At 41.8% G+C, this 17579-nt stretch overlaps 1 protein-coding gene across 2 annotated transcripts in view; it reads right to left on the reverse strand.

The window, feature by feature from the left end:
* tgfbr3 (transforming growth factor, beta receptor III) overlaps window positions 1-17366 on the reverse strand; it is a 49662-nt gene extending 32296 nt beyond the window's left edge. For both annotated transcript variants that reach the window (XM_029828026.1, XM_003973823.3), the window contains exons 1-3: window positions 17131-17366; window positions 12258-12418; window positions 1095-1282 (exon numbers count right to left, since the gene is read on the reverse strand). In XM_029828026.1, coding sequence (XP_029683886.1) covers window positions 1095-1282; window positions 12258-12375 — 306 coding nt within the window. In that variant the 5' untranslated portion in view covers window positions 12376-12418; window positions 17131-17366. The remainder of the gene's footprint in view (window positions 1-1094; window positions 1283-12257; window positions 12419-17130) is intronic.
* Window positions 17367-17579: the final 213 nt, after the last annotated feature.

The raw sequence follows: 17579 nt of genomic DNA on the forward strand, positions 1-17579 counted from the left end.
AAAGCTCAAGGATGAATTTTCGCAGTCGGAGTGTCCTTGTCCAAATATGGTCATTCATCCTAATCATTTCAAGCTGTAAATCTTATTTTCCACTTAATGAGCCCCTCAAAATTCATTTGTAAATGCGCCCATCGTCTGACTCACTGTGCTGCTTGCGACACACTTCCCAAGAACTATAGGCACCTCCTAACAGAGTCTTGGTCACGCTGCATCAACAGGGAGGTGGAGATGCAATCAAGAGCCAGCTCAGGACTAAACGGAGCGTCTGCGCGTCTTTTCGGGCTCTTGTCCAATTACAAGCACAAAGCTGATGTCACTCAGAGCCGGACTGAGCTTTGGCAGACGGTACTGTGGGCAGGGAAAGGAACAGCTGAACTTCTGCCTCCTACACAAACATCCTCACTTGAACAAGGAGGTGATGGGTTACTAACAGCTGGATGAACTGACATGAAGAGAAAGCTTTCACATGACTTTACTGGGCTCTTCTGCTACAGACACATTGCTATTTTTAAGATGGAGGATGATTTATTGCTCAAATTACTTTAATGGTTTGCTTTCAATTTTCATAGATCGGAACCAGCTGAAGAGTATCAATATTTAACGCTGCAGCGCTGTGTTGTAATGAAATATTGGTAGAAACCTCAGCGGAAATCCTTTGACTTCATCTGGGTTTGGGAGATTATACAGGAAACTAAATAATAGAAGAGAACTCCTCCGTGACACAATGTAACATTGGTTTTTTTTAAATTCAATGAGTAAACTTTGAGAACAAGCACAGTGAAACCCTGAAGAACATCCTGGTGCAGCAGACCCACCTACGCACACACAGAGACACTGTCTCTGTACGCCACCAGCAGCAAAACCACAAAGATAAATCTAGACCTGTGGCTTTTCACACTGCTGTGACTGAGAACAGCGATGCACCACGGTGAACCTGGAGGTGTTCTCACTATAAGTATCCTGCCACGCCTGTCCACACGGTGTGGCTTTGGGGGGCAGGTCCAAGACGAATTTGCTGAACGGGCGACTGAATAAAATGCACAACTTTTGTTAAATGTAAAAAAACATTTTGGAAAATAAGAATGTTGACTCACTTGTGGGAAAGGGTTGCTTACTCCTTCTGCTTCATGACCTCTCAGGTTGATGATATGGACCTCCTGTGGTAGACTGATGGTGCCCCTGCTTGCACAGCCTGACATTGCGGTGAAGCTCTTCAGCATGGCCTGCACTGGGTGGCCCAATCCAACTGGCAAAAGCTCACAGGGGCTACGGAACAAGGGCTCTGCAGTGAAAACAAAACAGCATGAATAAACTCACTAATGCAAAAGACAAAATGCACACATTCCCCTACGACTGTCGATGTTTTTGCATAATGAAACTGATTTTCTTCCTGGTTTCAATTGCTAGCAAAAGGGGATATTGATCAACTCTTTCTGTCTCTCTGTAAGTACTAGCAGAGACGGAACAGCAGTCAACCAAAACTCTTTTTTGACTCTATATATGGTTTGTCCAGCACCACTGGCTGAAATGACCATTGAATGACAGGAGCCTTTTCATACATGTTGTATGGAAACCAAGGATTTCCTCGTTTACAGCCTGAGGTTTCTGCTGTAGTTCACAGGTTTTGCTTCCCGTATAAAGTTCTATGTGTCTATGAGACTCACTTTTAAGGTTTACATATGCAGCAATGGGTGGCAGAAAAACATGATGCTGTGGTTTGACTCATGTGCTCTTTTTAGAGTGTCATGTGACCGATGACGCCCTTCTTCAGGGGCCACGGGTCGAGTTGGTCTCTGTCACATTTGAAACACATCTCACTAAATACAGACAGGATGCCAAAAGCAATCAGATAAAACATTTGGAAAGCATCAAGTGAATAACAGAATAACAGAGTCAAACACACAGTGGGGCACAGCTAGTAGGGGAGGGAGATTTTTTTGGAAAAGCTATTGTTTTTCTTTTTTTTTAACATCGAATAAGCCAGAGACCATGTATGACATACTGCCTCTTCTTCTTGTGAGGAACACAGAACTGCTTTGTTACCATATTTGGCTAAAGAAATTAAAGATTTGATAGATGTAGCATCCTGCATTTTTGTGTTCTTGGTTGTGAATGTCTTTCAAGCTCAGAGGGATTATCTATGACTGGAAAGGATATCTTTTAAAGGGAAAGTTATTGATATATTGATGAAAGGACCAGGCTTAATAGCAAAAACCTATGATGTATCAGTATTTCCTGCCCTCCTTTTTCCTCCCAAAGGACCAAAGCCTATTCCCGCTACAGCATGTCATCAAGACTCACTCCCACAAATGCATGGGCGTGCGGGGGGGCAACTCCAACTCACTTTTTCCCCTCACACACAGAGAAAAACAAACACTTGCAAGACAAACAAAGAAAAATAGAGTTCTTTCTGGGCGAGTGCCAAAACATTACAATACACACGGGGCAGTGCTGTGAGTTTTAACATTGTTTTGGACTATGCAAGGAGGAGAAATGGGACAGAAAAGTAGGGCATTCAAACGCTAATGGTATTGTTTTGGAGAAAGATTATTTCAAGAGGTCTAATAATCAGGTTTTATATTTCTGTTGGCCAATGCCAGTTTAGTATTTTATTATCTCTCTGGTATGTGGAGACCCCAAAGCTATTTGAATACAACTGATGTATAGGATAGCTCATTTATACATTTTGCATATGGACTTCTCATTTGTTGGTCATACTTCTGGAAAACGAATACTAATAAATTTGTTCTTGAGCAGTTTCTAGTGAAAATACAATCTGTCAGGTTGCTATATCTAGCTGCCAATTGAGGCAAATTTAAAGCTCCTTCTGCCCTTTGTCGTTAGGGAGTGTTGGGAAACAAATGAAAAACATTTTCAAACTGCATGAAAACAGGCAAGAACTGTTTAACCTCTTCAAGCTAAATCATTCGATGCTGCTTCTATTATTTTCAGAGAGACAAAAAAGATTTTAAGGGCTACATAAAGGAAGACACCTTTACCAATACGAGCACAACCTATTCTTTTACTTTTATTATTAGTCTAAAGCAAAATTAAGGAGCAAAACAAGTGCTTCTGCCAGCTCTAATCTACCCTCGAAGACAGTCAGATGGAAAAGTCTTTACTCCAGCAGCAGCAATAATGCTCAAATGTATTAAGAGGCTTCAGCAGCATGATGCATGTAGAAATTCAATATCAAAGTCTCCCATTAATTATATCCTATAGTTAATCATGGAAATTGAATATACAGATCAAATCCCAGTGCCAAAAGAGGAACTTTTACGTTTTCTCAAGGAACATTGTTTCGAGTCAAATGAGCAACAGATGAGCAACAAAACTAACATGGTTTCATCCCAGCGCAGCCAAACAGACTCAACATCAACCTCTCATCGTCAAGTCCAATCGACAAGTTTCAAAAGACTCATCTGTGCTTTAATACCAGTGAGTAGTGACGCCAGAACCTTAGTTAACACGCAGCTATGCAGCTGTCTTTGTCCTGGATCACACAAACAAGGACCAGCCACTGATCCAAAGGACATTTACCACTGAAATATATTAGACAAGCAAGGCTTATTCTCCAAAATAGTAACTCCAGGCAGGTTACAAATCACACTGACGGCCCAAGATGCTGCGGTTTGGGCTGGGAAAGTGAGGTGACAAGGTCCTATCAAAGTCCGGAAGAGCGTCTGTCCCTCTCATACTGTAGAGTTCTAACATGTCACCACTTCCAGTTCTTAATTCTTAGTTCTCAGTTCTTATATTGTCTGTCATTTTTGGCAATAATTTTAATTTGCAATTTATCAGACTTGCTGTGCAAATTACTATATGATCAGTTGCACTTGAGGCAACATGATCAAATACCCACCGTGTTATGGTGGATTAAAGTCGTTAAAATAAAAGAGAAATGATGTAGAAACAGTCAGATCGTGTTGCAGTCCCATTTGAATTAAAACTGTAAGGGACACCTAAGGCAATAAAAAGTAACTTCAAACGAACAGCACCAACTAATACCTACTGAAATTTATATTTTAAACCTTAAAAATAATCTAACTCAACTTGGGTTAGAATGATTAGTAAATCATTTATTGTTAAATATTTATTCCTTTCAGATATTTCCAATTATCAACTGTTTTGTCTGTCTGTCTAGTCGTTTGAGTACGCTGCCAAAAAGGCCTTCCTGCTTTGTGCCTTCATCAATACAGCTTTCTCTATCACAACAGATAAACACCTCTGTTTCCAAGGAATTCACTGTGTTGCTTTTGCACTGTGCCAAGATATGGGTCCAGGAAGTGATGTCAGTGTGTGTGCCAGTTTGGGACAAATCTGATATTCCCACAAAGCCATTTCCAAGGATAAACAAACAGAACCTTCCCACTATGAGTGAGCACACATCCCCATGTGGAGTTTCCAGTAGCCTGCAGTAAGTATGTGTAGTAACTATGGCTGCAATTACATACAAATAAAAAAAATACAATATAACCAATTATGTTTTATACGACAAAAAGGATTGCAGATAACATGGGTATAAATCCTTACATACATGCAATAATAAAACATTTGCTTTGTTTTAAATGAGAGAAAATATTATGCAGCAGTGTTTTTTGGTCCAGTACATCTCTACCCTACCTAAGATATCCCAGTTCCCACATGAACTTCAGGATTAAACCAATCCTCTAATCCCCTTTTTTCCTACAGGGTACGATTCCCATGGACCGTGGACCACGCAATCCAGTTTAGGAAACATAATATTCTGCCTGTTCTTATTGTCCTGAGGGGTTTAGGGCTAAAGAATCACTAGCTCTGCTGCGTTTACATTAGCACGGCCCACTCACCCCTGAACTTTCAGTCACTACTACAGGAAGTAAGTAAAGCCCTTCATAAAGGTAGTAGAAAGTTCACTCCATTGGCCTGACTATGAAAAGGATTTATCTCTGGACTTTAACATTTGAGGCACAAAAAAGTGGAAGCTGCACTGGTGAAAGGAGGGTTGAGCCTGGCCTCTGTTAGGAAGGTCATAAACTGTGTAACATCAGAAGTCAGATCTCCTGCAAACTAGTCTGTTACTTAATATCTCACAAATACGCTATATTTGCCATTTGTCCTCCACAATCTTGTCTCGTAGTATGATTGAAAAACCAGCCAATAGACAGGAAATTCAGAAGATTAGAGTTTATTTATGAGGGTGCTCTGGACCAAAGGCAAGTACTGTATAGATAATGCAGGCAAAGGTTTTATGGGCTTGAGTAGGTTAACAGATGCTTACAGAATAAATTACCTTGTAAATAAATTAATCTAATTTCTTAACCACACTAAAGGAAATAAACTGACAGCTATGAGGTTTTTACAATATTAGTTGTTTAATAGTTAGAGCTTTAACTCTTTTATCCCAGGTTTTTATCCCAAATTTAAAATCAGCCAAAATAACTGCTGCCTAGGAACCAGACAGGCAGCATATTGAAAAATAACCCTAACCCTAAGACGGTCATTTCCAAAAGCTCTGAAGAATGGTGTGGGCACCTGCTGGTAAACCATCACCGTGATATTAAATATTGTCAAACAAAAGGGAAGCGAGCGAGGCGGCTTTCTCTGTTCCTGTAACTGCAGACCCAAATCAGAAGACTTTGAACATCACGAGGCTTGTTCCCGAAGGAAGACAGGAGCCACGCTGTAAGGTGAGACAGCAATGACTGAAGTGTTGTGATTGTGCGATGCCATTGTAGGTCTTTACTGTTGGATGCTGACATGTGCTGTCTAGACTGATTATATCAAAGGACAACAAAGTTCTTAGCGAGCTTCTATGAGGAAAATAACTAGGATATGAATGACAAAAAACAGTAAAGGTATAAAATTCTGCATGGATCCAACAATGTGGTGTATTATAATATAGTGTTGGGAATATTCTGTCCACAACATCACTCACCAGCTGCACACTGTTGATCTTTTGCTCATGTACTCTAAAGACTGTAGGACAGCAGGGACAAAATTCTGACCTTTCATCTTCACACACAATGATTCAAAGCTGATAAAGATGCAGGAGGTCCAAGAGTCTTGATCCACTTAATATCAGCCTGATTTTGTTTCTGCTGGAGTGCTGGCCTTGTCAGAAAAATACATAGAATATAAACTCATCTACCACCTGCAAAGCTACGATCAAAGTCAACTGAAATCTAAACTACACTATGCAAAAATTTGTATTTCTTTAGGCCCTCAGAATATAACTATGCAACACAGTTAACAGTTTAAAGCCCATTAAAGTTGTTTTGGGAAATTTCTACATCGTAAAGATGTCACATTTGTCATTTGTCAAATAGATGACATTAAAGATCTCTTTGATGTTGCCATACTTTAGAAAAACGGCGTCACTCAGATGTGATAATGGGATCTTTTGAGGAGCAGCAGGTTGCCATCATCAGAAAGCAGAGGCCAGAACAATGCTGGCCCTTTGTGAATGTCTGTGAGTCGAGTGTGAAGGAGCCCTGGGGGTGAGAAAGGGCAGGCAGGCAGCGTTTTCACACTGGATGGGGCCACATTCCTCCAGGGCTCTTCACCTTCAGGAGAGACAAGGCCAAAATGAAGTATGACTTGTCAAAGGCAATGCTGGTTCATGTGTTAACATGCACAAAAAATGCTGACAGGGCCTCAAAGTGGGCACTTAACAGATAGAAAAATATAATGGATTGTGTTTTTCTGGGAACAAAACAAAACAGGCAGTAAATAAAATGTGGACAGAATTTGGGGAATTAAAACAAGCATTTCTCAAGTGAGCTTTTAACTTTTATTTGTGGAAAGTTAAGAGCCTGCTGTCATTTTTGGGAAGGAAATTCTGTTTTCCAAAGGGCAAGTTTAAAACTGGGACAGGGTCTGTCAGCAGGAAAAAAGAGGGAGAGGTGAGGCCCCAGGAGAAGCTGATGAAAAACTACCTGGAATATTTCAGCTCCAGCCTCATATCAGATGTCGTTCCAGGTACGTAAACGAATGTGCTGTGTGCTGTCATTGCTAGAAAGTGATGTGCTTTGACATCCTTACACTCATTAAGGCAGGAATACAGAAATTTAGCCACCACTTATCTCTACGCAGTGTTAGGGGTTACATTGGGGTGGAATTTCCAGTGTTACTTTTTACACCCAAACCTATGAATCTTGGTGACATCACGCCAATTCCAACCCCAGAAAAAGGGTTTAAGGTTACTGTAGCTGCACGGGTGATGAATGTTAGTAATCTCCAACCAAACCAAAGTATACCAATACTATGAAATGTGACCAAAAAATCATCTGGAGGAAACTCAATTAGAACTCAAAGAAAGGACTATGAATGCTGGACCAAGGTCTTAACCATCCCCCGTTTGAATCAGTTCCTTATGGTTGACAAATCTGAGTGTCTCTTGTATTTGCTGTCCTACTCAGATTCATTCAGAAGCTACACCAATACAGCAGAACAGTAGTATATTTTTTAAAAGCTCCACATGTTATCTAGCGTGTCCCCCTTTTTTATCAATAACCGTTCCTCGATGATGTCATTTTCTACTCTTATTCTCCTCCATCTGCAGTGTTTTTTTTCATAGTGCTGTGAAACACAATGGAAACATACAATCATTCCAGCTGCCTTTCATTACTGCCTTTGACAATATTATTTACTCATGAGCTTACTGGAACTATGGAGAGAGAAGAGGGGGGGATGGATGGATTCAATTTACTCCCATTGATTTGCGCTCCTCTTAACAGGAGCCTGGTAACTTATGGTGGACATACTGTAGATTAAGGTGGGGGTCAGACAGGGTCTAGGACTTCCTGAACGTGTGACAGATAGAAAAGCGAGAAGATCAAAGCACATGGCAATCAAAGACAAATTCTACAGCTTAATAAATGAACTAACATTAGATATGGCCCCTTTTCAATAAATGAAAGAGACAAACCGTGCCAGAAGCGGATGCCTCTGCTTTGACAGCACTGTTAAGATAAAGGCGTCACTATGGGGGAGAGGAGACCTGTAATTAGACACACACAGGACTCCCGTTGCTATGTAAACAGCCCAACCGCTCTGCTCCGTAGCGCACTGCCTCTGTGCGGGGCTGCTCTTGCTCCTCGCATGAATCACAGGGCAACATCTGGTCGCTGGAAGGGACCCTGTTGGTTTGGCATGCTGCATGAGTGTGGAGTGTGTCAGTTTGGACCAGGCTATCCACGCCTGCGCAGGCCTACCTCCTCCCCCCGTCTAACCCATCTCTCAGATTACAGCGGTTGCACAATGCTTTTTGGCAGTCTCCGTCATGCTAGCCTTAAGAGATGTTGTGGACAGAAAGCTTTCACTCATTGATGCATGTGTGCACATGGGCGTGCGTGTGTGTGTGTATCTTTGTGTTTGTGCCGAGTGGTAACAACCAGTTTTGGGCTTTTGGCATCACATTGGCTCTTGTCTGCCAAGACTATACAAATATGCAGACGTTGTTTACTTTGCTATATGTATCCAATGAGAATATAAAGAACAATCAGTTCTTCCTTCCAAATATTCTTTTAATTTCTCAGTCCAAATTTATATGACATCTGGGGAAAAAAAAGATTTCCTTCATCTGATCATAACGACAACAGAAGTGCATGTAAGCGCACTACTGTCGGAGCACTCCGTATCTATCTGAGACACCCAGATAATTGGAATCGAGTTGCTCTGGTATGTATACGCCTTTATCGGAGTTTAACTAAACAATGCATATGCTCTATGACCCTAAAAGAACATCCAACTAAGCTGAAGAAGAAGGTAGTCACAGGAGAAGAATGCATACATTATGTACAAGATGGCCAAAGTTGTATGACTATTAATCTTCCTGTGGTTCCAAATGCTGCCTCCTGACTCCAGTTGTTTATTATGTGTGGGTCATCCGATAAGGGGCCATACTAACCCAGTAAAAGACGCATATTGCCGAGTGTCGAGCAGGAAGACAAACCCCTGGGACAAGGAAAAAAGTCCGACAAGACACTAAAGTCTAATTTTGAACAAAGTTTGATTAAACTGTGCATGTAAATGTACTATATGTGCTCCTAGAATGACTAAAACAAACAAACAAAGCTTAATGTAAAGAATAACAGAAGGTGATATCAGCCCATTCTTCGTCTGGAACTTACAAGAAAGGCAGGAGGAGGACAGAGTATTTCTACAAACTACAATGCTCGTGTGCCTCTCAGTGCGTCACCAGTTAAACTAGCATCCTGCCAGGGGTGTTCCTGGCAAGTGCCTTAAGTTAATATCTGGCTTGCGCTCACAAAGTTTCACAGGAAACCCCAAAAGAAGTCCAAAATGTATCATAGGAACAGCAAGTTAAAAAAAGCAATCACAAAAAGGTGCAGTACAGTGAGGATGTAGAGGGGAGAGTAGAAAATAGTGGAGACTTGAAATATGGATGTCAAGGTGTCGTTGGGCTGAATTCAAGAGTTATGGGAGGCCCAGATCCTGGCTTTCATTATGCTGAGAGGACACATTGCTGACTAATGTAAACATTGAGCAAGAGCTCTCCTGACATTTAGAGGGCAGATGTGACTGTTTGCACAGATGCTACAAGATGATAGACATAGGCAAAAAAAGAAAGGTAAAGAGGTGAGAGATCACGGAAAGTGGTAGCACGGTGGCAAAAAAAAGTTTCACAGTTTTCTGAATTCATTTATTCAGTTATTGACAAACATATGTCTGAAATAATAGCGTTTAGTCTTTATTGAGAGCAACCGCAGAGCCCTCACACTGCTTGAGTGAAAAGTATGTGAACTCTTGAGTCACTAAACTCAGAAAGGTCAGGGATTAGCACGTAGTCCGGCTAAGAAAACAAGTTTGAAGGTGTGGGCTAGAGATTCTTCAGGAAGAAGACCCCTCTGTGTGCCACGCTTTCCTCAGGAAGAGATTTCTGAGGAGCTACGATCAAGAATTGCTGATTTGCATAAAAACACTAAAGGATTCCAAAGTAAATTCAATGAGAAGAGATGCACTAGTCTACAGTCCACCTATAAATGAAGACACTAGGAGCGAGGCTACTAATAACAGCCCTAACTCACAGCCAAATATGTGAAGGCGTAATGGGAACTGGCTTCTATCTGAGCTCATGGGTCTGCAGTATGTAAAACAACAAGCAGGGCGTCTATGGCCTCGTCAGTTTGCAATTATTGAGCGGAAGATCAAGTCCCAAGTCTGGAAAAAATTCAAGTTAATGTGAGAACGTCTGTAATTTCTGTAGAAGGTGAGTGATACAACGGAACAGTCACCCAGAACACCATCGCAAAGCTGCAACAGAATCGCTTCAAAAATTTCCAAAAATCCACCTTTTGAAGAGGCCAATTTAGAGCCCACACCTCAATTCAACAGAGATACTTTGTAATGACTTCAAGAGGCCATAAGATAGAGCTGGAGCAGCTCTGCCAGGAAGCCTGTGCTAAATTACTTTCTGAGGCTACAGGAAGTGCCTGGTTGAGGTTGTTGGGCGTAAATCTTGCATCAACCTATTGCGGTCTTTGCTGGAAAGGGCATTTGGCTGTGTAATGGTAAATATCAGTCCCCTGTGACACTGTACAACATTGTATTGTGCCGCATGGGGAAGAAATTAGAGGGGAAAACTCGATACGCGATCATTGTATTGCAGATCCTGGCATTGTGCGAGAACTGATGTTTTCTCTACCCACAGCAGCGACTAACCACACTCTTATTGTTTGAAAAGGCAGCTCTCTGGAGGACATTTGTAATAACAACCTGTAGCAGGAATTAGCCCGAAGGCATGAAAAATGTAAACTGTGCTCTTTTAAAAAGGATAGCAACAGTATGCTGCACGCCATTTTTTTAAATGATCCAAATACCATTAAACAGAACTTATAATTGTGTAAATTAAACATACTTTTTTGTGTGTTTGTGTGTGTGTCAGAATTGTGTTAGGTCATAACTGCTGCTGATTTCTGCTTTTTTTTAACCAGTGGCAGTAATGAAGTAAAAAGTTAAAAGTTCTTGGTATTCATGGTCTCTTATCTAGAGTCCAATCTGCCGTCAGCCTACCGGCCATCAAGACCTGACAACTGCACATGTAGAGAAACAGACAGGAAATCTCAGCACGGACTGATAACCACTAATAATTATTCAATCATTTCACTGAAGATATGCGAATTGCTTATTTCTTCTTTCAGTAGCTCACCCTACTGATTAAAAATGTAATTAAAGGTTCCAAAAACGACATAATAGTAATATTCCTGTGAAAGTTTGGATTCCCTTTCATTTGCCACTGTCTATGACACTAATTACAGCCCTGAGGGCCAAGCGGCTCTGCTTCTAACATAATGTTTCCAGGGCCGGGCAGAGAGCTACATATTGAATGCATTAGGCTCATATGAGGTTTGGCAGTTAAGGACATTATTCAGAGTATTACATAAACTGATTGAACGTAGCGATAGCACAGACACATTTCTTTTGTTAGTTTTGCTCAAATTTACTTGGTTATTCTCTGTTTACCCTCATTTGGCAATCAATCACACGCCTAAAACAGGCCTGCTGACTCCATGTTTTCTTAGATTGGACTTGTCAGCACTTTCTTGACTGTAAATCCCCCTGACATGCACTATCAAGAAAGGCATGCTGGGAGGACTGGTGGAAAATCACAAACTTGTGGGTTTCAGACAACAGAGCATTTCATGGGATGGTGAATGGCAGGGGCGGGCCGTTCCAAGATTTCGCCTATCCGTCAAAGTCAGTACTAAATCAGTGAGTCAGAGGTGATGGTCAGAACTGTTTCTATCAGTGAAGCCATCTGAAGTCAGATGTTTTTCTAGGGTTGGGTCAGCACGTCCAGAGCTTCTGAGAGAAAAATGTAGTGACGCAAAATTGAGTCAACACTTAAAAATTTAAAGCAGGTGTCCAAGTTGTAGATCACACCTTTGTTAAATCCAGTGCTTTTTGTGTGTAGTTATGTCTTGTTTAAGTTAAAACGGACCAATTTTTCAGGAGGTGTTCTATCTATCAATCAACAATTACGGACATTCTCATTCATCCAGGTAATAACAATTCATTAACCATTCATAGACACAAAGACTCATATCAAGAGATTATGGCAATGGCAGGAGCTCACCAGGTGCTGCTCTTCTGCATGTTGATCGATTAGCAGGTTTATATTCAAATCAAGCATATAAAAATGCCTCTTTAAATGTTGATGCATATTCAGATCGGCTAAAAATAACTGGATGCACAGTTTTATGTTGTTACAGCTTAAGTTCACGTGTTTGGTGTTTGACATGATAAAAACTTACCTGTGGATCCTAAGCAGCATATTGTGAGAAGTAATAACAGAATGGTGGATCTTCTTGCCATCGTACGACTGTCCCGCAGCCTTTCGTGTGAAGAACGGGTCGTTTTCCTGCTTGTCATAAAAGTCTGCCTGAGTTTATAGGAAGTTCGCGTCAGGGTCCAGCTGTGAAGTGAACAAAAGAGGAGAAAGTCAACCAGACGGAGCAAGTTGTGCCGAGTTTAGCCAACCAGCAGGGGACTGAGCTCTGATTAATACACCCAGTGGGAGTGCAGAGATGAGACAAGAGTAGCAACAGTTTGAAGAGCAGAGGATTAATCCAGAAAGGTTAATTGGGGGGGTCTTGCATGCTTCAAAACACTGAGCTGCACACACCTTTCATGGGAGGTCAAAGTTTGTGAGGAGTGTGTGGGATGGCTGAGTGGCCAGCAGGGTGTGAAACAATTTGGAACACGCCACAGGTTATAAACACACTTCAACTGAGTGCATTTGAAATTGGATTTTCCACTTAGGTCGTAATTAAGCAGCTTAAGACCACATGCTAATGGCTATATAACATTAGTAATTAAACAGTGGCCACTATGAGGGGGCTACACTTCTATCACATGTTCCAGTCAACTCTGTTTCAACTTCAGAAATTGCTCTCACCTGTTTGCATCTATTGTTCCTTTATCTGTGCAACGGAGCAACTTTTAAACCCCCAATAACAAGTATTTACATGTGGGTGCACTGAAGTTACAGGACTCACACTCAGAAGAGAACAGTAAGGTTACTTGTTACTCCCCAAAGCAGAAACAAACTAGCTAACCTGCTGTATAGGATATTGATTGTAACTATTTTACTGAAAGCATTAAACAGGAATGAGTTAGCAGGCTGTGCTGACAAGCTCACACTACACCTCTGGCAGAATGGACAACTGCAACTGATTACTTAATCAGCAATCAACAAAACACGGACATAAGATAGTGGCAAAAGGCTCTATGCTGTAGCCAGCACGCTGCCATTAAAAGTGTCTCAAACCACCCCCAGATGTCAGTCAGCTGCTGGGAAAAACCCACCAGCACATCAACACTCTGTTTCTATAAATGCAGCGTGTTCACAAATATGGTATCAGTAATATAGAATTGGTAAATTAAAATAATAGTTGTAGAAGTGAAATGTTACTGTCTTTTTTAAGCATTTTTCTCTACATTCCATGTCAATGTTCATTTCAATATAATGAAATAAGTACAGAGCAACTCTGAGCAAATCTGTTCTTTTGTTAGTAACAGGAAATGCGATGCCAACAGCACTCAGAAAAACCCCTAACCACCACCCCCACCCCCCACCCCAAGGGGATTCGATTCTGAAACCTTCTTGCGGTGATGCGACAACACTGCACCACTGTTTGTTGGACCAATTCATTATGTGCAATTAAGAACAATTCATCCTAAGACTTTTCAACACATCTTTATAAGCTGAAAGTTAAAATAAATTTCAAACTTTTGCTCACAATGACTCGAAAGGTTTTGAATTCAAAGTGCAATCGGTCATTCATAGTTTTCATCGACCACAAAATTGGTATTTCTTTATTCACCAGTGGAAAATCTCTCTGACCTCACTAGTTTTCTGATGAGGACGGTTTTAAATCTCATTACTTTTACTGAGCCGAGTGGAGCGCACTCATAAAACCCTTATAATAAATGTTTGTCTGGCTGAGAACACCAGTATTAAAGATTCATGCACAACCCTAGATGTTCTAAATGGAAAAGGATGCAGGTCAAGCACACTGAATCAGACTAAAATCATTCTGACTGTTGCAAAGTGAGGCTTCCAAAGTTGGAGAAGTTTCTTTAGCATTGTCTCTACTGGAGATGAAAGGGCAGGAATTGCACTTATTCAATGCTTGCAGGCTCCTTCTGAGACGACCACAAAACGCGTGCAGTATGAAAGAAACAGATGTGCACAGGCTGCACCATCAAGACAACCAACATGTAACAAACACAGGTATTACGCAACTCATGCTGAACTTCCAAAGGGAACAAGACCAATCTCCACAGCAACCAACAACACATCCATAGAGACATATAAGAGTTTAAAAAAGGACAGAATTAACCAAAGCGAATATAATATTGGCAAGAGCAGCAGCAGAAAATCCAGTGGGGAATTCTTTGACGACATGCTGAAGTACCTTTTAATCTAGAACTGCTCGTTATTGATCACATCGTTGCTGGTGTATTCAATGGGATTACAGCATTTCAATGGTTTTACTGATACTGAAGGGCTTCTGTCTGATTTATGGTAAACTCCAGTCAGTGAGGGATGTGGTGCATGCAGTATGAAAGGTGCATCGCTCTGTTGTGCAAGTAGCCCGCTCAGGACAAAGAGGCTTTGAGTGTGCGGCAGCTGCAGAGGCTGGGGAGTCATTCTGGAGGATCATGACAAATATTACACTTCCAGCTAGTCAACAAGAGTCTGTGTCCTCCACTTGATTTATTCTCCTCTTTGATCTTCATCTCTTTGCTTATTCAAAGTAGGTTAAATCACATGGAAGTGTCAAAGACATTAGCGCGAGGGCAATATCTCATCTACTCAGTTGATATGAAGAGCTAAACAAGTGCTGTTTGTACCAACAACGGTAACTACAAGTGGAGCGGCTCTAATCGTTAGTAACTCATTCGTGACAGATAAACTGTCTTACTCGTTCCAAGTTAAGCCTGCGATGATTGTGTTATCAAATCTCAATGCTACGGATCTGGTTTTGTTGCAGCAACAACTGAACTCTCAAATCCCTTTATGTGACTTGTTCTTAACCCTGAAGGTCTAAGCCTAGCCACCATTTACCCAAAGAATATCTGGAAAGCACATCAAAACATGCAGAACCTGAACGCACGTTAGGGAAACCGAACTCCGTAGTTGCGGTCGATGTTAACAGTCTGGCTTATATCTTTGGCAGCACGCGTCCATAAACTGGAGTGCTGACAAATCTGTACTGTGTCCTGATGGTATACTCTGTGCTCCTGCTGAATCAGAGGTGAAGAGAGGAGCATCGTGACATGTACAGGTTCTAATTTAAGACCTCAGTTCACGTTTGGCATCTGACAGATTATATACGCCCCATTTGGGGGGGTGCAAAATATCTGCATTTAAATATCTATAATCATTGTAAGTTCTGTTGTTTGTTTTTGGTGGGAAGGGGGTGGGACAATGCAAACAACTTGGTTAAAACTTGTGCATTTCACAGGGTGAATTCTTTTTTTTTCTCTTTGCCATGGGGAGCTGCATATGGGTGAAGGCAGGATACACTCCTGCGTATCCAGGGCACTATGTGAGCATTTTGGGGTCCGGTGCCTTGGATGGGGGTACCTTGGTGGTGATATGAGGGTGTCCTGGCACCGGCCCCTATTAGCAGAACATCTCCCAAGTTTTGTCCGCACTGGGGTTTGAACCGAGAACCCTCTGCTTTTCAGGCCCCTATAGACTGAGTTAAGACTGGCCAACAGAATTCTCACACAAATTATAAACAGCACATAAAGATGTTCAGAGCGGAGCTGTTTTCAGGAGGTATTCAGTGCCAGAATCCTGGAATTTATGCTTCCTGTGCTAAGAAATTAATCAAAATAATTGTGGCTAATTGTCCGACATGGGTCGTGTCAACAACCATGGTGTCGCGGGCTTTTCACCCTCGCATCCTCCAGCCAAGTCATGTGACTAAGGGCTACTAATCTGTTTTCACTGTGCTTCCCTGTGCTTTGCGGTGCTCTGGATAAGCTGCGTCCCGCTCCTCTTCAAGTGTCAAAAGACGCAGGTTTGAGACTGGCCAGTCTTACTCACAACTCCCCCAAAAAGACAGGTGTCATGAGGCGTGTGTGCGACAGCCCGGACGTGCACAACACTACAGATGCATGATCAGTGCCTTTGCCAGATGAATCACACTCGTGACCTGTGATCGAAACCCAACGTGCAGTAACTATAATAATTCACCACGACACTTAAATCCCTCCTATCTTTGGCTACCTTAAACTTTTTTCTTAACCAGGGTTATGGGGGTGCTGGATGCTACCCACAATTCACCTGGTGAGATCAGACATACATCCCGATCAGAAAGCCAACAGTAATTTCTATCAATCTTCAATCAAACTACAAGTAAGTGGATATACAATTACATTATATTACATTATTTGCTAATATAATCCATAGACAGCAGAGCAGTACACAGGTGCAGGTATAACAGACAATTCTTACATATTCTTTGAGTACACAAAACATTGTCTGCTAATTACCTGTTCAAGTTTGGATTGTAATTGTAATGCAATCTAAGTGCTGCACTATATGCTAGACTGATGCATCAGACAAGACAATGTTTATAGGTTTGTAGATGGGAAATTTCGAACTGACCCTCAACAAACAGAACAAACCATAGATGTCAGAGGTACTAATTTATTACCTAGTTGTTTCCACAGGGGGGGTACACGTTTGGCAACTTTATCAATCACAACAGTCTCTACTGGGTGACATAAGTAAACACACAACGCTCGGTCGTTCCAACTGCAACGTCAAAAACGCGTCGACGACAGCGCGGTTTCGTCCCTCAACGCAGCTCACCAACACTATATCCTGCTGTTTTCCCCTTCTACGTATGTTCTTCGTTTTATGCTTTAAAATTTAAACCACGCAAGTCAAAAGTTTAGCAGCCATAACGAGGGAGAGCGCGCGGGGAAGCTGGACGTCAACAGACAGATGTTGCGCTGCGTTCACGGACGCATAAAACAGCTGGCAAAGAGAGCTCCAACAGTTTCCGCACACACGCTCCTAGAAATATACACACACCACAGTCTTCTGGATACAGAAAAGGCTGCTGAAGACTGTGTGTACGATTAGTTCCAGGTTGAACGTACCGGGCAGAGTCTCCAGAAAACGTCCAAGCAAACTTCGCTGAAGTTGACGTCGCTCCGATGCGTAAAGGTGGTTCTTCTGTCGAAGAAGCTTCACGCTTTTCATTCGGTTATGTGGCCGGTGCTGAAACAACACTTGCATGTGTTACAGTGTGGAGGGGGAAAGCCTTTGTCGAACAAAGTTTGAAGCACTTTACTACAATCTATCTGCTTTCGTGGGGTCTTCATCTGTGGGCGGGGCTAACAGGCAGGAGGCTGAGCTGCTGCAGGGCTTCCCAAAAGCGCCTTCGCGGCCCCCTCCCCTGATCGGTGCACGTTCAAAATGTTGTTTTAATGTCATGCAATGTAAAAATTAGAATCGAGACACTTTGTCAGTCATTGTTGTGTAGGAGAATAATTAATTCCCTAGGGTATTGTTGCAGATTACAATGGGGGGATAAACTAACGCGGGG

The sequence above is a fragment of the Takifugu rubripes genome, chromosome 20 (genome assembly GCF_901000725.2).
Source record: "Takifugu rubripes chromosome 20, fTakRub1.2, whole genome shotgun sequence".
NCBI classification, from domain to species: domain Eukaryota; kingdom Metazoa; phylum Chordata; class Actinopteri; order Tetraodontiformes; family Tetraodontidae; genus Takifugu; species Takifugu rubripes.